Genomic DNA, 27,875 nt, shown 5'->3' on the forward strand with positions numbered 1-27,875 from the left:
AGAAGACAGTGTGATGATAGAATGGAACTATAAACCTGGTGGAGAGGAATGCTAGGCAAGGCAAGGCAAGGCAAATTTATTTGTATAGCACCATTCGTGCAAACTGCAATTCAAGGTGCTTTACAGGAAAGAAAAAATAAAATAGTCAATAATTAAAAATTGCAAAATAAGCAATACGACAAATGTATGAATAATAAAACAACGTCAATGAAACAATAAAACGATTTTAAAAAGCACATAAAAGGGTTAAAATTAGACGGTTAAGATTACCTGCATGTCGGGTTATGGACAAGCTATAGTAAACAACAGTGTTTTTAGGCCTGATTTAAATGCGCTTACAGTTTGTGCGTACCTCAGGTGTTCAGGGAGCTTGTTCCACAGGTGTGGAGCATAAAAACTGAATGCTGCTTCAGCCTTTTTAGTTCTGACCCTGGGAACACAGAGTAAACCTGTCCCTGAAGACCTGAGGAGTCTAGGCGCCTCATATACAACAAGTAGGTCAGAGATGTATTTTGGACCAAGACCATTCAGTGCCTTGTAGGTCAGTAACAGAATTTTAAAATCTATCCTCTTACACACAGGGAGCCAGTGCAAAGATATAAGGACAGGTGTAATGTGGTCCATTTTCTTGGTGTTGGTCAAGACTCTGGCAGCGGCATTTTGGATAAGCTGCAGTTGTTTAATTGATTTTTTATTGAGACCTGTAAAGATGCCATTACAATAATCTAACCTACTAAAAATATATGCATGAACAAGTTTTTCAGTGTCGTCTTTGGACAGAAATCCCTTGATTCTTGCAATATTTGCTAAGGTAAAATAACCTACTTTTTAGTCAGAACATTTATTTCCACAGTTCCCAGCCTATGAGAAGTGTGTGCGTGCGTGCGTTTCTATGGCAGGAAGCGGGTGGAGTTTAGTTTAGTTTAGTTTAGTTTAGAAATACAGCGCTGAAACAGGCCCTTCGGCCCAACGAGTCCTCGCCGACCAGTGATCCCCACACAATGGCACTATCCTACACACACAAGGGACAATTTGCAATTTTACTAAAGCCAATTAACCTACAAAACTATACATCTTTGGAGTGTGGGAGGAAAGTGGCACACCCGGAGAAAGCCCACACGGTCACGGGGAGAACGTACAAACTCCATACTTGCTTAAGAGTTAAAGTCTGTTCCTACTTTCAGCGCCTCCTGAGGAGGCGCTGTCCTGTACGGCTGCCTGTCCTGCAGCTGTCCGTTTTTTTTCACTTCTTTTTAATTATTTTTAGTACGTTAAGTGTGTAGTCGGGGGGTCTAATCTTTTTATCTGTGGGGGGTGGTGGGGGGGAAGGGGGAAACTGCTTTTTCAAGTCCCTACCTGGTCGGAGAGGCTGCCTTCCTCCGAGCAGCACCTTCGACCTGTCCTCGCGGCCTACCAGCGGGTCCTGGAGCGACGTTTCCTGAGGGGACCTGGCCAGAACCTCGGCTTTGGCGGCGGCACAGCGCTGGAGCGCTATTGCGGAGCGGGCGATGCCTTTCCTAGGTTGCCGCGCTGGAACTCCAGTATGTTGGGACCGCCGATGAAAACATTGTGGAGCCGCGGTTCTGTGGAGCGTCCAGCTGTGGCGCTGAACTTTACATCCCGGAGCCTGGGATCTCTCGCCGAGATCGCCAGTGTGTGGAGCTCCGTCAAACGCGGTCTGTTGGCTTGGAAGCCGCGGTCTCCGGTGGGAAGGCGGCCGTTCCTGCCACCCCAAGCCGCTGAGGGTTCACCCGACGCCGGAGCACCATCATCCAGCGAGAACATCGGGCGCCGTGGCGGCGACTGTGGAGGCCTCAATAGGCCTGACTCTGGGTGGACAAGAGGATGGGGACTGGACTTTGTGCCTTCCCCCACAGTGGGAATCACTGTGGGGGGATGTTTTTGTGTTTTGGTGTTGAACTTCTTGAATGCTGTGTTGTATTTTTATTAGTGTGCTGCAAGGACATCTGAATTTCCCCTGAATAAGGGGATTAATAAAGTAAATCTAATCTAATCTAATCTAATCTAAATATATCTCTGTTTTTTCTACCCACAGAGGCCAGTAAACTTGTCATGTCATATATTGCTGCAGTTTGTGGCAAAGGAGAAGAGGTCAATCAGGTCAAGGAGCAGCTTCTGCAATCAAATCCCATACTGGAAGGTCAGGCACACCCACATGTATCAGCTCTTCACTAAAATGTGTTCTTTCCATGACCTGTCCTGACATTGCTAAATCTCACCAAGGTGTGGGTTCCATCGCAATCTATAAACTAGAAATCTGAAATCACCAGAAAATGCTGGAAATACTCCACAGGTTGGGCAGTGTCTGTGGAGAGAGAAACACTTTCAACTTTCAACTCTATTTTTGTCTCCTCTGATGCTGATTGACCTCCTGAGTATTCCCAGTTCTTTCTATTTTTATTATGGATTTTCTCCACTGCTTTCAGTTTGAACATAATAGGCTAAGTGGCCTCCTGTGCTGTAACTTGGGTGATTCTGTGATGCCTCACCCTCTCTTCATATGTAAGCCTTGATTTTGTGTCTTGACAGTGTAATCTATGATAGGGGCTCGATTACCAAGACTGATGCTGTCTTTGCCTGACATCCTCTCCGTTTATAGGAGTGTTTGGTTAGTCATCAGGAGCAAGGATCCTGGCTGCTTTTGTTTCCTTCTCCCTTTCCCTAACCCAGGGGGTGCTGTGGCTAGTTGCAGCATCCCAGCAACTGTCAGAGCTAAAGAAGGACAACGCAACACAGAGCCCAGATAGAAAGAACCTGGTATCCACCTTGTCTGAAATGAATCAAGGCACAAAGGGAAGATCAGACCTTTATTTAAATTGACTCCATAAGTTCTAAAGAGAACACTACAAATCTAAATCGGGTCCAACTTGGGGTGAAATTGTTTTGTGAAACACTGCATTGTTTCCCCAAAAGTGAATCTCTCAGAAAATAAATCTTCCCAGTCGAAGCTGGATAAACCTTGCCTTCTTCCGTGCTATGGAATTCGCCACTATTTATTTGATGATACCAGGAAGCCCAGATAAATCTACCTCAGGTTGAGAGGATTTAGAAGCAAGAGGAATCCTGGATTCCTCATTTCTCACCTGCCTTCACAGAAGATAGTGTGTAACTAGTTTTTGGTAGAGACTAAAACATTTGTCAATCATTATATCAATGTCTGGCATGATATATGCCTGGCACTTTACTTCCCTTGCCTATGCCCAGTTTGTTACTATTAGACCTTGGACGATAAAACGATCAATCTGCACAAATCCATGTGGCTGATTTTCAATAGTCCAATTTGAAATTCCATATGGGAAAGCAAATGGAACATGCAGCCCGCTGATCATTGACGCATTTCCACACCCATGCCAGTGTAACTCTTTAATCTAGAGCTGCCAGCCTCCAATCAGTAACATCAACAATGTCTGGGATGCAGTGGGAGAGTGAAGACTATTAGCTGTGTCACCTCTTGCCTTGTATTATTGTTGATCTCTTCCCATGGAGCCAGTCCTGATTGTGCTTTTTTTTCTTTCTTTTCACAGCTTTTGGGAACGCCAAGACCATACGGAATGATAACTCCTCCAGATTTGTACGTATTATTGTGGACCTGTTAGCTAATGTGTAAACATGAGGGAAGGGAAATGAGGTCAGGTAGGGATGCATTTTGGGTATGGAGAGAATTAGTTGGGTTAATAAAACATTTAAAGTCTCGTACTTTGCAGTTCCACCCAAGGGCCACATATTTGGTTCTCTGTATAAAGGACAATTTGTGGCCAGTTTGCGCCTGTCTCCCGGCATCATTGAGCAGCTGGACGGCATCTCCCAGCAAGGCATCTGTGAGAAGGTGACTGGATGGGGACTATAGCTGCTCATCACAAAGAGGTCATGGCTGGGGGAGTGGGATGGGGTGAACAGCAGGCATCTCGCTAGACTGCATGCAACACCCTCCCAGGCATATTGGTGGGGGACAGGTTTAGGGTAGAGGAACCTATTATTTATATTGAGTTGTGGCTTTCTTTACATTTTTATGGGTATCAATAACAAACTAAGTGTTTTCTTGCATTTGTATTTTTCATTAATTGAATTTCTGTGTGTTCAGGGAAAATACATGGACATTGAATTTGACTTCAAGGGCGATCCATTGGGTGGAGTCATCAGTAACTGTAAGTGCTGGTCTTGATAATGGAGTCATCCCGTTTCTCAATAATCCTGGATTTGGTCTCCTGAACACCTCCGCTCAGTCCGTCTTAACTTACCTGATCTCCCAGTTGCTCAGCAATTCAACTCCCCCTCCCATTCCCAATCTGACCTTTCTGTCCTGGGCCTCCTCCATTGTCAGAGTGAGACCCAGCACAAATTGGAGGAACAGCGCCTCATATTTCGCTTGGGCAACTTACACCCCAGTGGTATAAACATTGACTTCTCTAACTTCAAATAGCCCTTGCTTTCCCTCTCTCTCTCCATTCCTTCCCCCTTCCCAATTCCCCACCAGTCTTACTGTCTCCAACTACATTCAATCTTTGTCCCGCCCGCTCCTCTGATGCCAGTCTGAAGAAGGGTCTCAACCCGAAACATCACCCATTCCTTCTCTCCAGAGATGCTGCCTGTTCTGCTGAGTTACTCCAACATTTTGTGTCTACCTTCGATTTAAACCAGCATCTGCTGTTCTTTCTTACACAAGCTGCCTCAGCTCCCTGTTTACCTCTGGAACAGAGACCTGGGACAGCAACTAGCAGAGAAGAGAAGATGCTGACTAGTCATCTGGGAACAATCAGCCAGTAACAGGAACCAAACAGTGACAATGGACAAACATCTGGCAACAAGCAGTGAAAAAGCAGACAACTAGCAGCTGGGGAACAAACTGCAAAGAGCAAATAGCCAACAGTCGGCTGCAAACAATCAGCAGATATCAAACAACTAACTGGCAGTAATATTCAACAAACAGTTGACAGTATGTGGTCATAATAGGAAACATCTGGCAACAAACTCAGCAGCAAATATTGAACAACTGGCAGCATCAGTCAGCTCAGAGCTGGCAGAAAATAGTCAACAAATACCAAAGCTGGCAGCATGCAGCCAGCAAGCAACTGGGAAAATACAGTCCGCATTCGGCTGGCAGCATCGTTAAACATGCAAGCAGCAGTCAGCAATGGCAAGCAGCTGGCAACAAAGTCCGCAAACAGCTGGCAATGCAGCAAATTGCCTGCAGCATATATATGCAGCATGTGCAGCAAGGAAACCATCAGCTGACAAGACAATCAGCAAACTGTTGGTAAAGCAACAAACAGCTGGCAAATAGAAAATAGCTGGCAGTGTATTGTGCAAATTGTTGGCAAAATAGCAAACATCTGGCAGCAAAGCCAAAAAAAGGCCAATAGCTGGTAGCAATTCAACAAATGGATGGCAGGGCAGCAAACAGCTGGATAGGAACTTGTCAAATAGCAGAGCAATAACAAAGTCTGCAAACAGCTGGCAGCAGACTTGGTAAACAGCAACCGGTGAGAATAGTCAGCAAACAGTTGGCTGTAAAATGTCTGCCATAAAAACAACATAACATTTAACAACAACAAGGTGTACTATAACCACATTTAAAAGATATTTGGACAGGGACAGCGATAGGAAAGGTTTAGAGGGAGATGGACCCTAATTGGCAACAACAACGTTTCTTTCTGGTCAGTGCGTTGCAGAACAGGGCCTTTGTTATGTGGCACAATCATTATAGTCTGACTGGAGCAAAAAAATAAGACACTTCATAGAAACATAGAAACATAGACAATAGGTGCAGGAGTAGGCCATTCGGCCCTTCGAGCCTGCACCGCCATTCAATATGATCATGGCTGATCATCCAACTCAGTATCCTGTACCTGCCTTCTCTCCATACCCCCTGATCCCTTTTGCCACAAGGGCCACATCTAACTCCCTCTTAAATATAGCCAATGAACTGGCCTCAACTACCTTCTGTGGCAGAGAATTCCACAGATTCACCACTCTCTGTGTAAAAAATGATTTTCTCATCTCGGTCCTAAAAGACTTCCCTCTTATCCTTAAACTGTGACCCCTTGTCCTGGACTTCCCCAACATCGGGAATAATCTTCCTGCGTCTAGCCTGTCCAACCCCTTAAGAATTTTGTAAGTTTCTATAAGATCCCCCCTCAATCTTCTAAATTCTAGCGTGTTCAAGCCGAGTCTATCCAGTCTTTCTTCATATGAAAATCCTGACATCCCAGGAATCAGTCTGTCCTCAGATTAGGAGACCAAAACTGTACGCAATACTCCAGGTGTGGTCTCAACTGGAGTATTGCGTAGTCTATCCAAACTAGGTTGGATTGGCAGTAAAGGTCACCTGTATCGCTACTATACCAGGTCTGTGGCCGTGCAGCCCAAAATCTGAAGCGGCAGTGGACGGTGGGGGTGCTTGCAATACAATTAGTGTTTACAGATTCACAAATAGAAGCATTACAACATTGATTCCATACCAGCTTTCTGTTGATCAATCCCGTCGCTCACATCCCTGCAAGGTATTCTTTCTCCACTGCCTATCCCTTTTCAAGGAGATGCAAAGGAACTGGGTTACAGAAAGAAACCAAACAAAAGGCTTCAGCACTTTGTGTTTTCTTCCTTTTTAACGGCCAGATTAACTGTTTCCACCACCCCTTCAGACAGTGAGTTCCAGATCATCACCACCCTGCACAAAACAAAAGGCCTTGCAAACTTCCTGTACCCTTTGCCCTTCACTTTTTTCCTTCGACATTAATCCTTAGTTTTGGCAGAAAACCCTCAGCTGCTGTTTCCGTAGGAGGTCTGTGATCCGATCCCAGATTTCAAACTCTGGGAGACCACTTGTATTGCATGATTTCATCCATTTTCCCATGAAAGAAAAAGAGTGGCCTTAAAATTCCAACAAAAAGCTGCCAAGCAGCTTCAAGTGGGAGAAAGGCCTACCTAACCAATTATCTTTTGCATGACCTCGTGCCCCAAGTGCAAAATCTTATAACATGATGGTTTTCACGCTGCCTCGGAAAAGTACCCAACATAATGAAAGACTTGTCCCACCCAGGTCATTCCTCCTACTCCCTGCTCTCATCTGGCAGAAGATACAGAAGCTTGAAAGCACATACCACCAAACTTGGGGACAGCTTCTTCCCCTCTGTTATCAGGCTTCTGAACAGTCCTTCCAAGTGCTAGGGTAGGTCCCATTCACCTTTACCCCATTGAGGACATTGGTCTTTGTCTATGGAACTGGTGGACTACAATGCTGAGAACTATATTCTGCACTCTGTATCTTCCCATTTGCTCTTTCCATTGTACTTGAGTTTGACTTCATTGCATTCATGTCTAGTAGATCTGATCTGTTTGGATAGCATGCAAAGCAAAGCTATTCACTGTACCTCAGTACACATGACAATAACAAACCTAAACGTAAATCCAAGGTATTCTATGTCAAAGATTGAACTGCCTGAAGAGTAGGGAGCACAGAGGCTTATTTTGAGTGGCAAACGCTGAATGCTGTGGCACTATTAGTTTCAATTTGCATCCTCAATGATGGTATTAAACTTGTAGAGGAAAGACGTGCACGGCAATACAAAATTAGTTAGATTGGATACCCAGAACTGCTATATTAATCTCAATATAGATATGTGTAATCTATATTGTGGAAAAAGCTGGATGGCATGTTGGTTAATGTACATGGAGTACCTCTCAAAGTCCACCAATGATCATCAACAGGAATTAGTTTGGGATTTGCAGATAAACAAGGATTGTTTCCACCCGATTTGATTCTTGGACCTCAAACTTGAGTATTAGTCTCTCTTCCCAATCTTTCCTTGACGTGGCTCTATTGTGGAAAAATGGGTTATTTCCCAGTAGGGTAAGAAGAACTATTTAGTTTCCATAACAGGAAAGATCTGTGTTTATATAATACCTTTCACAACTTTCAGATGTTGCAAAGCACTTTGCAGCCACTAAAGTACTTTGCTGAGGTATAGCTACTGTTGTAATGTGTTTACAAGTTATATATGACAATATTTCTGATGTATTCTTTCTAATTATATTCATGATTTTGCAAAATGAAAATACAATTTTCATGAACTGATTTAAAATACAGCTTTACATCGGGACCATATCACTCCTTAATGCGGTCTCCTCTCAATAGAGTGCCCATGACTCTAAGATCTTGAGCCTTGAATTAATTACCGATTGTTGTTGCTACCAGAGCTATTAAATAGTGGAATTTAAAAAAATTGAATTAATCTCATCTATGTAACCTTGATTTCATGGTTCTTGGTCATGGACCCTCACTGTTATTGAAGCAAGATTCATACAGGACTGCGATGTGAAAATTGAAATGGGTCCTTGTATACAAGCTTCTGTTTAAGAAGGAACTGCAGATGCTGGAAAATCAAAGGTAGACAAAAGTGCTGGAGAAACTCAGCGGGTGCAGCAGCATCTATGGAGCGAAGGAAATAGGCAACGTTTCGACCCGAAACGTTGCCTATTTCCTTCGCTCCATAGATGCTGCAGCACCCGCTGAGTTTCTCCAGCACTTTTGTCTACCTCCAAGCTTCTGTGTTCTTTATACAGCTAATAGCGGCTTATATTAGCAGAGGAATTTAAAAAAAGACACAAGACCACATTAGAAGGCTTCATTTTGTTCCCCCAATATTATGGGACAGTGTGCAACGAGACGGTGTGGAAAAATGTATTTCCACTCACAAAGTGGGGATTCGCATTTCCCAGTCAGGATTAAGGCTGTTGGTTGGGCAGAACAACGGGAAATTTTAGCTCACTAACCTTGGGTCAGTCAGTTCTCCCCTGATACAGTACCAGATAAAATGGCATCACTATTTTTACACTCATGATCCACTCATTAGTTTCATTCATTCATTCTATGCTCCCAGCAAACTAATTATTCCAATAATATAACAAGTGAGGGGGACAAATATATTTAAAAGATGTTCATGAAGACAGTCTAGGATCACCAGACGACAGGGAAGGACTCAAGTGGGGTAGCTGTTGTAGAGCAATTCATGAACACTACCCAAGTGGTGGGGGGTTGTTTTGTGTTGGAATATTGTAGGAACAGATCTCCATATCCTCTGAGATCAGTCCTTTAGAACTATAAACACTGAGTCTTTCTGGAGAGATGAGCTAAGACTGTCAAAATGTTTCCTGGTTTCTTTCGTCAATGCCTACTATGTTCTGTTGTGCTGAAGCAAGGCAAGAATTTCATTGTCATATCAGGGACACATGACAATAAACTCACTTGAACTTGAACTAGTGGGATTCATTTAATTTTGAATATTGTGAATTTAAACAGTGCAAATGCACAAGGTGAGTAAAAACAATCATGATTTGTTTTGAGTTTTGATGGCTTGGGTGTTTCAGATCTCCTGGAGAAGTCTCGTGTTGTCAAGCGTCTGAAAGGGGAGAGAAATTTCCACATCTTCTACCAGCTGTTGGCAGGGGGCTCACCTGAGCTGCTGGGTGAGTGTTACTAACCTGTCTCCTGTTCTCACAACGCACATCCTGTTTCAGTGATGGGCCGTCTCCTCCTCAACCTCGCCTAGATGATTTGGGGAATGGTCCTTCCATCCTGAAAGCACTAAGTCAAGATACAAGCTACATTTATTTGTCACATGTATCACTTGGTACAGTGAAATGTGTGGTGGCCAGACCTGTAGCCTGGGGCAACGCAAATTCCACAGGTGCCCACATCCCTCCAGTACCTCATTTACACAGCGTGTGGCCAATACATGAGATGCCTACATCCTAAGAATTAGTACAAATAAATGTTGCCTCTTGCCTCTTGCCTCGTTGATCTTTCTCCTCATATTCCTGCAATCATTGGTTTTGCTGGATGACTCCCTTGCCTCTATAGTTAAGATTGAAACTATGTGTGGATTTTTGAATATTACCATATTATGTTTTTAGAAACATAGAAAATAGGTGCAGGAGTAGGCCATTCGGCCCTTCGAGCCTGCACCGCCATTCAATATGATCATGGCTGATCATCCAACTCAGTATCCTGTACCTGCCTTCTCTCCATACCCCCTGATCCCTTTAGCCACAAGGGCCACATCTAACTCCCTCTTAAATATAGCCAATACTTTCTGTGGCAGAGAATTCCACAGATTCACCACTCTGCATTACATACATGAAACACTTTTGTTCCAATAAACATTTTCCTTTTTTTCACACTCATAAATATACTAATAGTTGCAGAGGGAGTCATTCACTACACCTTCCCTCCACAGAGCATCTTAATGTGCTGAGGGACTACAATAAATACGTTTACCTGACCTCGGACAAAACTCCCCTGAATGGAGTCGACGATGCTGCCAACTTCGACACGGTGAAAGTAAGTGTTTAGAAGGGGAACAATGGATTTAATATACCTGGGATCTTTGGATTGTATGCAAGGTCTGCACCCCATATACAGAGACTATACACAGGTTTGCCAGATTGTTTGAGGAGTATGCAGGCCACTCACAGGATGTGTGGACCAGGAGCAGATTTCTAGCTATGAAATTGGACTTCAGACTCCTGTTCTTAGTTAAAATGCAAAGATGACCTTTCCTATTTGTACCTATAATTCTGTCAATTATTGTTGCTTGTTTGTTGCAATGACATTGAGTGAGCAGGGTGGCTAATATTCTTACTGGCCTTGGACGTTGACAACTGATTTTCCTTTGGATTTTTCCATGTTCCATCTGTCTTTACCAGGGAAGAAGATGTAGTCAAAATCATAGTAAGATGGGAGCTAATTGAGACAGACTAAATATTTGATAAAGGAGAATAAGTAGAAAGCTAGCCTGAACGTAACAAATCATCTGGTCTAGATGCACAGACATACACAAAAAGCTGGAGTAACTCAGCGGGACAGGCAGCATTTCTGAAGAGAAGGAATGGGTGACGTTTCGGGTCGAGACCTTTCTGTGCTCTGAGGGAAATAATGATCAATATTGCAGAAGTTTTGGCCATAAACGTCCAGTCTTTAAATACTGAGGTGTGTGTGGAAACTTGCTCTGCGCAAATTAGCTGCGGCTTTTTGCATAAATGCAGCAAATGCAGATTAAAATGACAAAACTGGCTCTGAGGCACTTTCAGCTGCTCCCTGGACGCAAAAGGTGCATTTTGATTGCAGATTCATTGTATATTCTTTGTGAATGTAAATACCATTTGTACAATAGCTTCATGATATATGTGAATGTATATTGTTTGGATAATAAAAAACACAATAAAAAAAGAGTGGTCTGATGCAGTCTTAAATCTGAATTTATCATTCATCTGAACCAGGTTTGGATGACCTGGGGTTGGGATGATGGACCTCCAATAGCCACAACCTACCTTGATTGCAACCATTGGAGTATTTTCCCTTTGATGACAATTGACCAGTTTTACTAAGACTCGTTTTGCTATGGTATCATTATGGACGTGTACATCTTCCGCAATAGACTTATCCTTCATGTTGCTTCAACCATCCTAACATTAGAGAAAAGAGTTCATCCATATTTACTGCATTGGTTGTATTACAGACTGCAATGAACATCATTGGATTCGACAAGTCTGAAATGGACTCTATATGGGAGACTGTGGCTGTCGTACTTAAACTCTGTAACATCACGCTGAAGTCGGAACCTCAGTCAAGTGGGACAGATCAGTGCTACATTGATGATAGCAAAGGTAAGTATTCTCCAAGTGAACTAAAAAAGTAGCAGAGTGATTCAAATATCATTTGGAAACTTTGGTTTCAAACCCAGATGACAACTACAAAATGTAATAAAGAGGATATACTTTATCTCAAACAGCCTGGAATATAAGTGAGAGGCAATTATACTGTGGGTGTGTAGAGCTCTGTTAAAATGGCATCTCGAGCATTATGTTCAGTTCTCTGCACTTGGTTGAGGAAAGATGACTCAGTGCTTTTTAGGGAATCATTCACCAGAATAATACTGGGTTCAAACACTGGGGTATAAACTGTGTGTTTCTCCTCTCGTCTCCAGGACTGAGAGAAGTCTGCAGTTTGATTGGCCTTGATGAGTCTATTCTAGAACAAGCACTGTGCACTCGCACTGTACAAGTCAAGAAGGAGAAAGTGAAGACGACATTGACAGCTGCTCAGGTAAAGTATAAAAGCTTTTAATATAGATGTAGAGTTGTGACTGACGAATGGAGATATACAGTGAGCAACGGATACCTGGGGGTAAGTTGTTCGTTGAGTTTATTGTCCCGTGTACCGAGGTACAGTGAAGAGCTTTTGTTGCGTGCTATCCAGTCAGCAGAAAGACAATACACGATTACAATCAAGCCGTCCACAGTGTACAGATACATGATACGGGAATAATGTTTAGATAAAGCCAGTAAAGTCTGATCAAGGATAGTCCGAGGGTCTCATGTTGTGGTAGGATGATTCAGTTAAGAGTTATGTTTTACTCAGGAGTGATTTTGTACAGTATTAGATCGTCAGTAATAACTGAATAATTGTAGAGGTAATAAATACGAGAGTGAATCGTACATAGAGTATTTGATACCTGGATGTAGGTGGTGGAGAGTGTTTGACAGTATGTTCTGCAACAAAAGCTTTTCACTGTACCTCGGTACACGTGACAATCATCTAAAGCAATAAATGGTTGTGACTGGGTTGTACAGAGTCATGGATTTTGCTGTAATGGTTTGAACTGACCTGAAACAACTTTAAGCTCATTTCTTTTAGACTATTTCCAGAGGTTCACCCCTTTCCTCTGCATAATGATGAAAGCCAAAGTTTGAAGGTGAAACACCTGTCTCTAATGTATTTTATGCTTTCCCCCACCCTGCCTCACCCAACCATGTACATTTCAAAGCTATCCATAGGAATTTCTTTTGACGTATCCACAGTTACTGAGCTACTACTCATGGTGATAGAATAAATAGCACACAACAATGTAACAATGCAGGTGTCATTTCTTCGCACAGGGTTTCTATGCACGTGATGCTTTGGCAAAAAACCTCTATGCCCGCCTGTTCAACTGGTTGGTGAACCGAATCAACGAAAGCATTCAGGTAATTCAGCACAGAGGGCATTCTTCAGGAATCATATTGGGAATCAAATATTTCAAATGTCTTTGTTACTATACCACTAGATTCAATGGTCCCTTAAGCTGCTGGCATATTATAGAGAAAATAGATGTAACAAAGTTGGGAAAATAGAGCAAAATTATTCCAGATATTGGGATCTGTAAGAATGAATGAAGGAAATAAATTGGCTATGACAGGCTCTTGAATTGGTTGAGAGAATTCATGCATTGCCCAATCCGTTACTGGGCAATATAAACTGGAGGAACCATCAAGTAGTGATTATTGACCTCAGCAAGTGGGGTTCGGGAAGAATTGATCACGCCTGGTGGATTTTCAATGAAAACAACCTCCTCCCACCACAACACCAAACTGGAAAGCCCATTTGTACACAGACATTAATTGAGATGTAGAAAACAGGAACTGCAGATGCTGGTTTACAAAAGAAGATACAAAGTATTGGGGTAACTTAGCATGAGCTGCATTGCAGGAGAACATGGATAGGCATTGCAGGGAATTATAAAAACTGCGCAGAACATTACAAACGCCCAACTGCCCTCCTTGGATGACATATAGGGCCCGATGCTTGCGCCGGGCCACAAATATCAAGCAGGACACATCCCACCCTGCCAACCACCTTTTTACTCTGCTACCCTCTGGGAGGCGATTCAGGACTCTGAAGGCTAGACTAAAGAATAGTTTCTACCCATGTGCGATAAAATAGCTAAATTCCAACAGAGAATGCTGGGGAAGCAAAATGTAATTCCAAGAAATGCCGCCAAATTCTTTTAAATTCTTTTAAATTCTTTTAAAATACCTATTTATTTTTTACTAATAAGTGTACATATGTGTTAATGGTTGTCGTGTTTGTATTTTTTTTAACCGGAGGAGATGTAATGGAATTTCGTTGCACAGTATTGTGCAATGACAATAAACGTATTCATTCATTCAACATTTGGGGTCAGGACCTATCTCCAGAGTCTGAAGATGGGTCCTGACCCAAAATGTCGCCTATCCATGTTCTTCTTTAATTGAGGTTGTTATCTGGCTGTGATGCCTCTCACAGTTAATAGACTGTCACTTCATTGTCTAGCATCACACCTTTTTTTGCTGGGTATGGGAATGGTGTTGGTGCCTGTGGAACCTTGCTTCAGTGCAAGGTGTTGTCTTTGGGAGAGGAGGGGACAAGCCTAGGTGCTGGACATCTGAACATTACAGAAGAGCCTAATAAGATGCCTCTTAAACAAGTTTATAGCAAACTAACACAACTTGCACTTGTTCAAGGTTAAAGGCAAAGTACAGAAGAAGGTGATGGGAGTGTTGGATATTTACGGATTTGAGATTTTTGAGGTAAGTTTGCATTACAATTCTTCCTATAAAAACGGTCCCACCATGAGGACAGGGAAGCTGTGCATGATTACAATGCATCTCATGGGAATTAAGATAGGAGGCCAACACTGCAAGGAGTAACATAGTTTTATGTCTGAAGAAGGGTTTCGACCCGAAACGTTGCCTGTTTCCTTCACTCCATAGATGCAGCCTCACCCGCTGAGTTTCTCCAGCATTTTTGTCTACCATTGTTTTACGGCACATGGGCAATTTGGCCAAACAGGTCCCAGTTGGTATCCATGCTCTGTATAGTCACGTTGAACACGTGTGTTGTGTTATACTGTGATATCCTGCACAGATGGAGCGATTTTCTTGAGGAAGAACAAAGCTAAGGGGTGGCAAGATAACGGTAATTAAAATTCTGCAGGCTTATGGGTCGGATATGCAGAAGATGTTTCCAATTGTAGGGAATGTAGAATAAAGATCATAAATATAGACAGCCCCCAAGAAATCTGATGGGAAATGGGGAGAAATTCATTTCCCTAGAGAGTGGCAGCATTGTAGAACTTGCTCCCTCAGTGAATGATGAAGACAAACATCGTCATGTTATGATGAGTCATTGCTTTTTAAAATTTCACTCACACCCCTGGGGTTCCAGGAAACGGCTCAGGCTCTCTTTAGCGTTCCCCTTGCTAGTGAGCCAGATACATCTCTCACCTCAGAGTCTGACAGCACTCCAGGGAACCGTTCCCAGATTCTAGGCTAAGTCTCCCGGTGTTGAAAGTACCATCTTCTGAATGAAACATTAAACTCAGGCCCCGACTGAAACAAGCCCACAATTCCTACGGAAAGAGGTTGGAGATATCCTAGGACCAATACATTACAAAACCCAGGACCTGGTTTTTGTCACATTGCTGTTTGTGGGAGCTAGCTGTGCAAAACAAGGCTGGTGTTATAATGGTGACTAATTCAGTGTGAAAGGTACAATACAAATTGAAGTATTTTCATATATTTGAAAGTATACGAGACGCATGTTAAATCATTTGAGTTTATTTCTTCAGGACAATAGTTTTGAGCAGTTTGTTATAAACTACTGCAATGAGAAGCTGCAGCAGCTCTTCATTGAACTGACACTGAAGGAGGAACAGGAAGAATACATACAAGAGGTAAGCAACCCCTCAATCTTTTCATCCGACTTATCACAATTCACAAACTCTCCCGATGATGAACTATGCAGTGCAAACCGTATCATATATTCAGCTTCAATGGGATAGGAACTACAACTGATCTCAGTGTCCCTGGGTTAGGCAGAAAGACTTGGTTCTTCTGGTCAATTTAATCTCTGCATCATTAAATCATAGCTGTGCCCCTGAGTCTGGCCTTTAGTATGTCACGAGCTTCAACTGATCATGTCCTGTGTTGAATATTATTCTTGTTCTGTTTTCCAGGGCATCGAGTGGATACAGATCAAATATGTTGACAACGCCATTATCTGTGGCCTGATTGAAAACGTACTTTTGTTTCTTTACATTTTTGGCTTTTGCAATTGTTACTTTTGTGTATGCGCGGGAAACGAGAGACGATGTGTGAAAATGTGTGTAGTTTAGGGTGTGAGAAGGTCTTGGTGACAACATGAATGAGTGTGTGTGTGTGTATCTGAGAGAGAGTGTGTGTGAAAGCATTTATGCAAGTGTGTGATGGTATCATGTACAGGTGCATCTATTAGTCTTAAAACATTTAAATGAATGAATAGCATTGCCAATTGGTGAATAAATGTTGATAATGTGTAGCACCGAGCTGTGTAAATGAGCAAGCTCCCAGGGCCACACATGTATCCTGACTGAATGAGCTTGTGTTGCTGTGAGGGGAGAGGGAAATCAGCCGTGATCCAGTCAGTAGCAGCCGGCCAGCATGAACATTTACACGTGGACACAGGATGGGAGCCTGGTGTTTACACAACTCTGCTGCCAAGCAAAGTCTGCATTTACACATGAGGGATAGCCACTGTGCTAAAGTATCAAGAGCACCTGGTAACTGCACCAGACCTCCGTGCAAAGAGGAGAGTAGTGATGAAATATCTGTGGCAGGCTGGGGGGGAGAAGATGGCCATTCATTTGACCTGCTTCTGTCCCTTAATTAATTAAGGGACAGAAGTTTAGGGGTAACATGAGGGGGAACTTCTTTACTCAGAGAGTGGTAGCGGTGTGGAATGAGCTTCCAGTGGAAGTGGTGGCGGCAGGTTCGTTGGTATCATTTAAGAATAAATTGGATAGGCATATGGATGAGAAGGGAATGGAGGGTTATGGTATGAGTGCAGGCAGGTGGGACTAAGGGAAAAAAAATTGTTCGGCGCGGACTTGTAGGGCCGAGATGGCCTGTTTCCGTGCTGTAATTGTTATATGGTTATATGCTGTTTGCCCTTGTGCAGAATAAAGGCATCCTGGCAATGTTGGACGAAGAATGTCTCCGCCCTGGTAATGTCACTGAAAAGACCTTCCTCCAAAAGTTAAATCAGACTTTCTCCAGCCATCAGCATTACGAGAGCAAAGAGACACAGAGCGCCAAGTTCATCACCGATGTAACACTGCCAGCCAACTGTTTCCGCGTGCAGCACTATGCAGGAAAGGTGAGCACTTGGTTCCTTGTGATATCCTCCTCTGTGGGTGCTCTTCCTGATACCAAATGCTTCCATGGTAAGTTGCTCATTTAGATAGTTGTTAGTGCTGCTGCCTCATAGCTCCAGAACGTGTGACAAAAATGGAGTTATATCATCGGTGACTGACCAAAATACCATCAACCTTCACAGCATCAGCCGCCCCGTGCTTTAATGGATGAATGTAATAGTAAAGTGTACAGGGCAGTGCATTCCCAAGTTCCACTTCATGTGTTTGATGGACAAACTGATTACAGTTGGAATGCTGACATGTGGCTTCAATGCCTCTGGAACTGGAACAAAGTCTGCTTAAATCCTAACTGTTGCACCTTTCCCACATTGCTGCAGGACCATCCCAACATTGGGTGAGAGTTGGGAGTGAGAAATTGCGAGAGACCAAGCCCGAGGGAGCATCGCGACCGGGGGGCTGGGTGGGAGGAGGGTGTCCCCCTCCCATTGGAATTGTGCAATATGGTGCATACTGCAGCGAGTCTTTTAACTTACACTTGAATGCAATATATATGCTTTAAATTGGATTGGAGCGTTTTTGAAAGGGGGGAGGCTGTGCGATCATTGATCACTGGCCTTGGGGGTACCCGGTGAGGGAGTGGAGCAACTGAGTGGGGAGAGGGTGTGGAAGAAGGGTAGGAACTTTTTGAAATTTGATGTATTAAAATCATGTTTTAGTGCACTGTAGAAGTATGATATCAATGTTTTTTGTATGAAGTATTTTTAAGAGGTAACTTTTTAAGGGGTAACTTTATCCACACAAAGGGTGATGGGTGTATGGAACAAGCTGCCAGAGGAGGTAGTTGAGGCAGGGACCATCCCAACATTTAATAAAAAGTTAGACTGATACATGGATAGGACAGGTTTGGAGGTATGGACCAAAAGCAGGTAGCGTAGCTGGGACATGTTGGCGGGTATGGGCAAGTTGCACCGAAGGGCCTGTTTTCACACTGTATCACTCTATGACTACATTAAACCTCCACCATGCATGAATGCTTCAAAATCAAGTGATCGAGTTTTATTGCCATATACTCAAGCATAGAAAATAGGTGCAGGAATAGGCCATTCGGCCCTTTGAGCCAGCACTGCCATTCAATATGATCATGGCTATTCATCTAAAATCAGTACCTCTTTCCTATTTTTTCCCCATATCCCTTGATGTCGTTAGCCCCAAGAACTAAATGTAACTCTCTCTTGAAATCATCCAGTGAATTGGCCTCCACTGCCTTCTGTGGCAGAGAATTCCACAGATTTTTGTTGATCACAGAATTTCTCACCACAGAGCGTGAGAAATTTCTGATCAGCGTGAGGGCGTGAGAGTTTGCTTGAGGGCGTGAGTCTCACGCTCAAAGCGTGAGAGTTGGCAGCCCTGTTGCTGACACTCACTTGGCAACTGGGAAGCATGAGCCAGCATGAGCGGGCGACTTCAAGGGAGTGGGCGACCTGGGAGAAAAGTGGCACCTTCTCTTTCCTTGCTATTGCAGGTGACATACAACGTTGCCGACTTCATCGACAAGAACAATGACCTGCTGTACGGGGATCTATCCAAGGCCATGTGGCAGGCCAAGCACAAGCTCATCAAGTCACTCTTTTCTGAAGGGGACCCAAGAAAGACATTGTTGAAGAGGCCACCAACAGCTGGCTCACAGTTCAAAGCTTCAGTGAATGTCCTAATGAAGAACGTCCTGGCTAAAAACCCCAACTATATCAGGTACGATTTCACCAAGTTGCATAATTCCAGGGATAACTGTTCAGGCCCCAGTATACATAATCAGGCAAATGGCGGGTTGTTTTGGAGGAGAATGTTTTTGTGTTGCAGATGTGGGCCTGTGGTCAATGTCTCCCCTACTTGGCAAATTTGGAACTGTAATGTGGCTTTCAAATACTGCCCTTCAGTCTGTCCCCACCCCACATGTTCAAGCAGTTGCCCGCTCTCACCCTGAGACAGTGGCAACGCCAACGCCAACTTCTCAGCACCACTGGTAGCCTCAGTGTCCATTTCATCGTCATTCATTCTCAGGAAGTGGGCATTGGTGGCAAGAGGAGTACGCCCTGCCCGTCCCCTCAATGGCTTGTGGTTGTTTTGTGAAACTGCTATAGTGTTTTGGTACAATTATCAATTGCACCAGAGGAGCTTTCATAGGTATGAGACCAGAGAGGCATACATCGTGAATGGATAATGATGGCAGTTTTGTACACCCAGTGTTGCTCCTGTTAGGTGAACTATCAACCCTCCTGGACATCCCCTTGATTCCTGGGTAGACATAAATGCTGGAGAAACTCAGCGGGTGCAGCAGCATCTATGGAGCGAAGGAAATAGGTAACGTTTCGGGCCGAAACCCGGAAGGGTTTCGGCCCGAAACGTTGCCTATTTCCTTCCGGGTTTCGGCCCGAAACGTTGCCTATTTCCTTCGCTCCATAGATGCTGCTGCAACCGCTGAGTTTCTCCAGCATTTTTGTCCACCTACGATTTTCCAGCATCTGCAGTTCCTTCTTAATCCCCTTGATTCCTGCTGCGCCTCGCTGTATAATCGTACCATCTCTCTCTTGACCTGTGCTGACTCCTCCACAGATGCATCAAGCCAAATGACACAAAATCGCCAGCACAATTTGAAGACCGCCTGGTGCAAACACAGATCAAGTACCTGGGGCTGATGGAGAATATACGGGTGCGGCGGGCGGGATATGCCTACCGCCACCACTACAAGCCTTGCCTGGAACGCTACAAGATGCTCTGTAAACAGACCTGGCCAAACTGGAAGGGGAACGACCGGTAAGCAACTTTTTCCTGGTGACAGTCAGCAGGGGAATAAGCCACAAGTTAACTTCATTCAGTTTAGTTTAGATACAGTGTGGAAACAGGCCCTTCGGCCCATTGAGTCCGTGCCGACCAGCGATCACCTATACACCGATTCTATCCTACACACTGGGGATATTTACAGAATCCAATTAACCTGCTCATCTTTGGAATGTGGGAGGAAACCAGAGCACCCGGAGAAAACCCAGTCACAGGGAGAGCGTGCAAACTCCGTACAGACAGCGCCCGTGATCTGGATCGAACCCGGGTCTCTGGCTCTATAAGGCAGCAACTCTACTGCTGCGCCACCATGCCTCACCTAACTCAGATATTTTGGATCAGAAAGCACTATATGTCCTATTGCTGGTTGCAAATCATATGTGTCCATTATTTACTGGCTGGGAAACAATATAAAAAATATTTGATCTAATGATTATATTGTGTCTTGCTGACAAAATATGTGACCCTTCAAATCCTGTTATGAAATATGTTACCACATGTAGCACAAACAGAATCAGAAGCAATATTTATTCCTTCATTTCTGTTCTTCTTTAAGAAATGGCGTACAGACCCTTTTGATTGAATTAAATATAGCTCCAGAGGAATACGCATTTGGACGGACAAAAATCTTTATCAGAAATCCACAGACAGTGAGTATTGACTTGGCATGAAATACATTTACTCCCTCAGACAAAGTGTTTGGTGAGAGATACTGGTGTGTTGACCAGGGAGGTGTGGCAGAATTCCTCCTTGAAGAGACTATGGCGCACTGAATATAGTCCCTCAAGCATTTTATTGGGGAAATACGTGAACATTTACTGGAATACCCTTACATAATGCACAGCAAAAATTCACGCATTATTGGGAAAGGAGAGAAAAATGAAGCAAAGGCAAAAGTTATTTCTGATGACTGACTTCAGACCTTTTGTCTGATGGATCTGTATTGAAAGTATGAAACAATTGCTTGCCTGTAATTCCCTCTCCCAAGGCCCCTTCACTTATTTCTTGCTTTCCACACAGCTCTTTGACATGGAAGAACGACGGCGGGTTCGGTTGGGATTCGTGGCCACCTTGATTCAGAAGACTTATCGCAGCTGGAAATGCCGAACCCATTTCCTCCTATTGAAGAAAAGTCAGATCATCATCGCTGCCTGGTTCAAGCAATATAACGTAAGGATGCCCGGGCTTCAGAAATACGCCAGGGTTCACATTGAAGGCTTGCAGACCAGTTCTGTGCCAAACGTGAATTGCCAACTCTGTTCCCTCTTCCTTTTTATTTAGGCTCCTGGTTTGAATTTTGGATTTGCTAATGAAGTGAGGTTGTTACTAGACATTAGTGCAAGCAACTGGAATTGTTGTTTCTATTTCTGCATCAAGCTCACCCAGTTCCTTGAAGAGTAAAGTTCCCACTCTTGCCCAGGAAGGCACGCCACTCTGGCTAAGTAACAATCCGTGTGCTGCAAGCAATGGCAGCGTTCTCTTTTGATCATTTAAATTCATTTTTATAAACCAGGATAAGAAAAGAGGCATTATTTAAAGATGTTGGATGTTGCTAACTGATGTCCCTTTTCCAGGCTAAAGCCATGACAAAGTGTTGCATTGCCAGTGGAAGGGGTGTTAAACTGAGCCATCCCCTCGGCCGAATGGGAGAAGTCAGTTGCCACTATTAAAGATATACTTGTGTTGGAATAATATTTACTCCATAATCAGTATCACTGAATACAGATGTTCAAGAAGGAATTACAGATGCTGGTAAAATCAAAGTAGACAAAAATGCCGGAGAAACTCAGCGGGTGAGGCAGCATCTATGGAGCGAAGGAACAGGTGATGTTCCGGGAAGAAGGTTCTCGACCTGAAACGTCGCCTCTTCCTTCGCTCCATATATGCTGCCTCACCCGCTGACTTTCTCCAGCATTTTTGTCTACCTTCACTGAATACAGATCATCTGATTACTATTGCATTGCAGTTTCTGGGAGCTTGTCATGTACAGAATGACTGTGAAGGTCTCTGACTGCCCTCGCCTGGTCTGGGTGTGTATGTGTCTCCACACCCAGGAGCATGGTGAACTCATGGCAACCCTTGGAGCAGCCTGCCAGTTGTACTACTGTGAAGGAAGAGGCTTCTCAGGACAAAAGATGCTGATTACTAATGACACCCAAATCCCAGCAGAAAAAATACGATAGCCATTGATTGAGACTCAAACATAAAGAACAGCCATCAGGATGGGTTTGTACACAGTACAGGGTCTGCACTGCAATGAGGGAGAGCAGGGAAGAGAAAGAAAGGGAAAATAACCAAAACAAACATAGCAGGAAGGTATCCTAATGAATGTGTGTTTGTTTTTGATGCTGCATCTTTCTCATTATCATACAGCAACAAAAGAAATATTCAAATATGAAGAAAGCTGCCATTGTGCTTCAAGCCTATGTCAGGGGCTGGAAGGTGAGTTTGTTCTGAAGGATCCTATATGATAAAACCTAAGGCAAGATGTGGGTCTGACCACTCGCAGATATGTATCCTTCTGACCCTTCAAAGTTTCTGAGGTGCTTGGATTGACTAAGAATCGACCCATGTCCTGCATTCATCACAGTAGTGGGTTCACTGGTTGCAAGCTGACTGGAAACTGATTTAGATTCAAGAGGAGTGTCTTCTCAGAAATTAACATTCACCTAAGTGAATGGAAAACAAATCCAGTTAAAGGGGGCTCTGTAACAGCATGACGTAAACACTGTTTGCCAGTTGCCAGTTGCCAGTTGCCAGTTGTAAATGATCATTTTGCCCTCATTTTATTTTTCTGTTATAAGTTCCATTTTTTCTAAAGTGCTTCAATGACTAAATGGAACGAGGTTATTAAAAATGGCGATACATGACCATCTCATGGAAGACCTGGAGAATTCCCATCCTTGTGTTCAAGTCTTTCCTCGGCTTTGCCTCACTCCCCATTCCTTCTCCAACCTCTCTACACTCATCCAATTTGGGCCTCTCATTGACACCTCTCCCATCCCAAGCTCTCCGCACTCCAACGCTGGTGGCCATGCCTTTGGCTGTTATGGCCCCAAGCTCTGGAATTCCATCCCCGAACCTTTCTGCCTTTAAGATGCACCGTAAGCCTGCCACGACAGCCAAGCTATCAGTCGCCTGCCTGGCCAAAAATGTCCATTTGTATCTTGGTGTGAACATTTGCCCTGGCTTACACTCCTGTGGTGTGAAGCACCATGGGCCATTCTACTGTGTTAATGCTGTCATATTAGAAAAAATGTTCCTGATCTTGAAAGTGGAAAGTTGATTCTTTATGTCCAGATTCGCAAACTCCAGAGAGAGTTGAAGGAGCAGAAACGTTATGCTGCATCAGTCACCATCATTGCAGCTGGCTGGCGAGGTTTCCAGGTAACAAAGCAAAGAGCGAGTCTGCATTACAATCATTCTGCTTTCACTAATTACAACTGTATTCTCCGATGTTATCTATTGCACTTTCCACAGCATCCTGAACTGTTAGTACAGATTCACAGGTACTCACTTTCAGCTGCAACATTGAACCAAGGCCTACATCTGTTCTCTCCATCAATGCTTCAGGTCACAGACCCCTCAACTTGAAACATGAACTCTGTTCTTCTCAGATGCTGTCTGACCTGTTGAATGTTTCCAGCATTTCTGTTTTTATCTCAGAATTCCAGCATCTGCAGTTTTGTTTGGATTTTCACTCATTCGCACTGCCTCTTTGCAACTTCCTGGTTTCCCCCACATTACCAATTCTTAGTTCAATTTTAATATCCTACATAGGGAGAGGGTGTAGGATAGTTGAGAAGGATCACTTATAACAGACATCTTCTCAGGAGTATGAAAGAGCTGTTATGTGTGATCACTTGTGATTGTCAGTAACATTGATGACACTAATTATTGTTAACTAAAATGAACTAATGCAAACTCTTTTTTCTAACTTGGAATTGACGTCAACATTGACCATACACTGCAACCCAACACAAATAACCTTTGCTTGTGACCTCAGGTGCGGAAAAGGCACAGGAGATACTTCAAATGTAATGCTTCAAGGATTGTCCGGAAATTCATGATCTCTTCAATTGTAAGTTCAGTCTGTGAGCTGCCTGCATTATATTTAACGGTCGGTGACTTTGGGTATTTGTCAATGCCAGGAAACAAAACATTGATGTTTTTGTATTGAACCTCATGCTGCATTGAACATTCCCAGTGATAGAAAACTACATTTCAGACGTTATTCTGTCCAAAAACCAACCTTAGAGGCTGGTGATCTGCTGGAGCACTGAATACAAAACTATCTGATAACTTTATTTTTCATTCAAAAAGGTACAAATATACTTCCGTGATCTGAAAAAGAACCTACCATCAATGTCTCCGCTGGATAAAAACTGGCCAGTGTTGCGATTTCACTTCTTGAGTAAAATGGACGAGGAATTGAAGAGGATCTTTTACCTCTGGAAGGTCGGAATACAAGTTACTGTTGGTGTGTCAGTGTGCTTGTATGTACCTTGATTCATTTTCTACACCCATTCGACAGCATTAGCTACACCTGACTTTCCACTATGACACTGGTTTCCAACCTTTAATTGTATCTCTGCAACCCCCAATGGCCCCCTTCATCCATGCTTATCACTGCAACTACCAGTGTCACTTACATTCCTCTCCTACCTATCTCCAATACTTCCTCTCACCTCTGATCCCACCCGGGTTGAATCCTCAGCCCAGTAATGGGAGTGGTGCTACTTTGACTCATTTCCCTTCTCTGAAGTGGAAGAGGGGATTTTGCCAGAGTTCCTGCTCCAAACTATCCATTGCTGGTGTGTATCTTGGTCATTTATTCCCCATCTATGACTGCTCTTCAGAAGGCTATTTAAACAATCTTGTTTGAACTCTTTTGAATTTGATTTAATGCATATAATTTATTTTATACAAACTCCATTTACTGCATTTTTGTGAAGAAATAATCCAGTTTGAGTCAGGATTTATGCTTAACCCACAAGGACCCAGAAAAGATAAAACTGTTTGCCACTTCACACTGCAGTGCAAGAAATACAGAGAGGGAATCTCAAGCCAGAGGAAAGCAGAATTGGAAGAGAAGCAATATGCCAGTGAGCTCTTCAAGGATAAGAAAGCCTCCTATGCCTCCAGGTAACGCAACTTTTCCAGCCCCTCAGGTCTCCATTGTTACTAATGAGTGTCACTCAACTTGAATTACTTTAATACTGCTCCTTCCAGAGGCTGAGACTTATCTGATATTTGCCAATGCTTCAGAAGATACTCGTGATGTAATGGCAACTGAGACAGACTGGCAAATTTAACTCTTCTAGGGTGCTGTGTATAATTTGCTCACAGAGGCCTGATAGGCAGATGAACTCAGGGAATGGGATTGGGACAGTATAGCCATTACAGAAACAAGGAGGGACAGGACTGGCAGGTTAACGTTCCAGATGACAGGTATCATCAAAGTGGAGGAAAGAGAGGATTGCAGAGCATCACAACAGGATGAAATTAGTGAGCGATCATCCAGTGAGACTTTATGGGTGGAGCTGGGAAATAAAAAGGGGAAGCCCACCTTGTTGGGATTGTACTATAGGGTCCCAATAATAATAGGATTGTCATAGTGAGAGATTTTAATCTAGCCCGGGATGTTGATGGCTTACCTAGATGGGGCGGAATATTGTTGAGCGTGTTCAGAAAGGTTTCCCCAGGCAATGTATAAAAGACCTACTAGGGAGAGGGGAAAGCGTGATCTACACTTGAGAAATAGGGCAAGGCAAGTGACTGAGGTGTCAGTGCGAAGCAATTTGGGCCGAAGAGCCTGTTTGTGTGCTGTATGACATTGACCCTGTTGCTGTGACCCTTTCAGTGTGCCTCAGCCTTTCAAAGGCCAATATTTGGACAATCAGAAGAAGAGCAAGTATCAGAAACTAATCAGTGGCATGGAGGGCAAGTTACTAATGATGGACACAGTCATGAAAATTAACAGGACAGATGGAAAGGTAAGGACACGTCTATGTGTCGTTTCTGGTGAACACCACTAACATTACAAACTGATTCCATGGTGTCGATCAATCGATCAGTCAATGGCTCAGTATCACTTTTATTCACTTTCCTTGTTTCCCAACCCAATGATGTTACCTGGGCTTGATTTTTATTTCTCTCCTGATCACAAATAACTTTCCTGGAAAATGTGCAGATCCACTGCAGGGGAATAGATGTTTGAACTTGTGTGATATTGACACTTGTGCGTGAAGATGGTCCATTTGGTGAGATATTATGGGGGGGGGGGACGGGCAAATGATTCAGCACCTGCCTTCAACAGAGAAGAGAATACAAAAGTCTGCACTGTTTTTAAAGAAAATCCCCCTCCTGGCTCTTTGACTCTTGGAATGTGATGCATGTTCTTTGACCTCATTCCAGAATTCCCCAAGGATTTTGCTGCTGACGAACAGCTCCTTTGCCCTGGCAGATGCAAAGTCCCCACAAGTGAAAACCACAATCAAAGTGAATGAGATCAAAGGCATCTCTATGAGTGGATGTAGAGATGGACTATTTGTGCTACATCTAACGGAGGTGAGCAGGGATGTGATCTGTACTTAACAGAAGTACTTTTGCATGAATGATACTGAGATCAGGCACCATTAACATCAGTGATAACACATTGCAGTTTGAAAGTACAGCTGTACTGGGAATTGCAGCAGTGTTTTCTCCCTTCTCCACTGCATGGAGTGGAGGTGGGAAATTTAAATAAAATCAGACAATTCCCATTTCACCTACTTGTTAAATTAAAAAGAGAAAATGATTTGCAGCATTTTATGTTGTTTTACTGTGCCAGTATCTGCGTTTAAATGTTCATCACCTAAGCAGCCAAGAACCACAATAACCATTCAACCACTTGGTACCCAATGCGTTTAGATAAAGCAGATAAAAAGATGCTGGGGAATTTATGACAAAAAGATGTTTGAAGACACAAACTAACTTATTCTAGATCAACATTAAGTTGACTGCATGCCCTGGTCTGATAGAGACAACATGCTGATGTTACAGTGGGTACCAATGCTGAGCATGGGCTGTGGCTGGAAGCATTGAGATGTTTGAATGCAGTAACTGTGTTATCTTTATTATGCCATGAAGGCAGGTTCGGTGCAGGAAAACAAAGCATCCGTTTTTGGAATAAGATCCAAGACTACTGAGGGACTTTACCGTTTTGAACAGACTAAAAAGGCAAATTAATTTTACAGAACTCTCATGTCGGAGCGAAGGGAGACTTCCTGTTAAGCAGTAATCATCTTGTGGAACTCGCCACTAAATTGCATCGTGCCGTACATGAGGACAACCAGAGGGAGATAAATGTGAAGATACAGGATGAGTGAGTCGTTGCACACTATTTAATTTCCGCTGTTTGCATTTTTTTTCCGAGCTCTTAGTATTGAGGAATGAAACAACTTGTGGTATTGGGTAAGATACAAGGTAAAGCTTCCTCCATGCTGTGTTTAAGAAGGAACTGCAGATGTTGGAAAATCGACGGTAGACAAAAGTGCTGGAGAAACTCAGCGGGTGCAGCAGCATCTATGGAGCGAAGGAAAAAGGCAACGTTTCGGCTCGAAACGTTGCCTATTTCCTTTTGGGTTTCGGCCCAAAACGTTGCCTATTTCCTTCGCTCCATAGATGCTGCTGCACCCACTGAGTTTCTCCAGCACTTTTGTCTTCCTCCATGCTGTGCTGTCACAGACATCCAGGGCAGGCTAGCAAGGGTTAAATAGCAACCTGCTTCGCTGCTTCTGCACTGTCTCATACAAGACAGGTCAAACAGAGTGATGTTCCCTCCACACAAGCCAGGGTCAGACGGAGAGTGAAGCTCACTCCATGTTGCAGGGGGAACCCATTGGATGCAGGAAAAAGCTTCTCCTACATGCCCAAGGCAGGGACTGGCAATTACTAGACGTACAGATGCTATGAAATACAGATATAGAAACAGAATTAAAGACTAGCTCAACCTTGCTGGTGTGACAGTATAACGTGCAATACAGTAAA

General features: G+C 43.5%; 1 protein-coding gene across 2 annotated transcripts in view; it reads left to right on the forward strand.

The window, feature by feature from the left end:
* Positions 1 to 27,875, forward strand: part of LOC116968736 (unconventional myosin-Ib-like) — a 32,824-nt gene that overhangs the window by 3,535 nt on the left and 1,414 nt on the right. Inside the window, exons 4-27 of one of the 2 annotated variants that reach the window (XM_033015540.1) lie at positions 2,057 to 2,161; positions 3,546 to 3,592; positions 4,103 to 4,166; positions 9,388 to 9,486; positions 10,257 to 10,360; positions 11,538 to 11,685; positions 12,006 to 12,124; positions 12,958 to 13,044; positions 14,341 to 14,406; positions 15,447 to 15,551; positions 15,834 to 15,896; positions 16,814 to 17,011; positions 18,532 to 18,758; positions 19,620 to 19,820; positions 20,401 to 20,494; positions 20,865 to 21,014; positions 22,218 to 22,286; positions 23,145 to 23,231; positions 23,851 to 23,925; positions 24,168 to 24,302; positions 24,883 to 24,989; positions 25,708 to 25,840; positions 26,262 to 26,414; positions 27,083 to 27,210. In XM_033015540.1, the coding sequence (XP_032871431.1) occupies positions 2,057 to 2,161; positions 3,546 to 3,592; positions 4,103 to 4,166; positions 9,388 to 9,486; positions 10,257 to 10,360; positions 11,538 to 11,685; positions 12,006 to 12,124; positions 12,958 to 13,044; positions 14,341 to 14,406; positions 15,447 to 15,551; positions 15,834 to 15,896; positions 16,814 to 17,011; positions 18,532 to 18,758; positions 19,620 to 19,820; positions 20,401 to 20,494; positions 20,865 to 21,014; positions 22,218 to 22,286; positions 23,145 to 23,231; positions 23,851 to 23,925; positions 24,168 to 24,302; positions 24,883 to 24,989; positions 25,708 to 25,840; positions 26,262 to 26,414; positions 27,083 to 27,210 (2,764 nt within the window). The remainder of the gene's footprint in view (positions 1 to 2,056; positions 2,162 to 3,545; positions 3,593 to 4,102; positions 4,167 to 9,387; positions 9,487 to 10,256; positions 10,361 to 11,537; positions 11,686 to 12,005; positions 12,125 to 12,957; positions 13,045 to 14,340; positions 14,407 to 15,446; positions 15,552 to 15,833; positions 15,897 to 16,813; positions 17,012 to 18,531; positions 18,759 to 19,619; positions 19,821 to 20,400; positions 20,495 to 20,864; positions 21,015 to 22,217; positions 22,287 to 23,144; positions 23,232 to 23,850; positions 23,926 to 24,167; positions 24,303 to 24,882; positions 24,990 to 25,707; positions 25,841 to 26,261; positions 26,415 to 27,082; positions 27,211 to 27,875) is intronic. The other variant, XM_033015541.1, reaches the window with a different exon arrangement.

Source organism: Amblyraja radiata, chromosome 46, assembly GCF_010909765.2.
Source record: "Amblyraja radiata isolate CabotCenter1 chromosome 46, sAmbRad1.1.pri, whole genome shotgun sequence".
NCBI classification, from domain to species: domain Eukaryota; kingdom Metazoa; phylum Chordata; class Chondrichthyes; order Rajiformes; family Rajidae; genus Amblyraja; species Amblyraja radiata.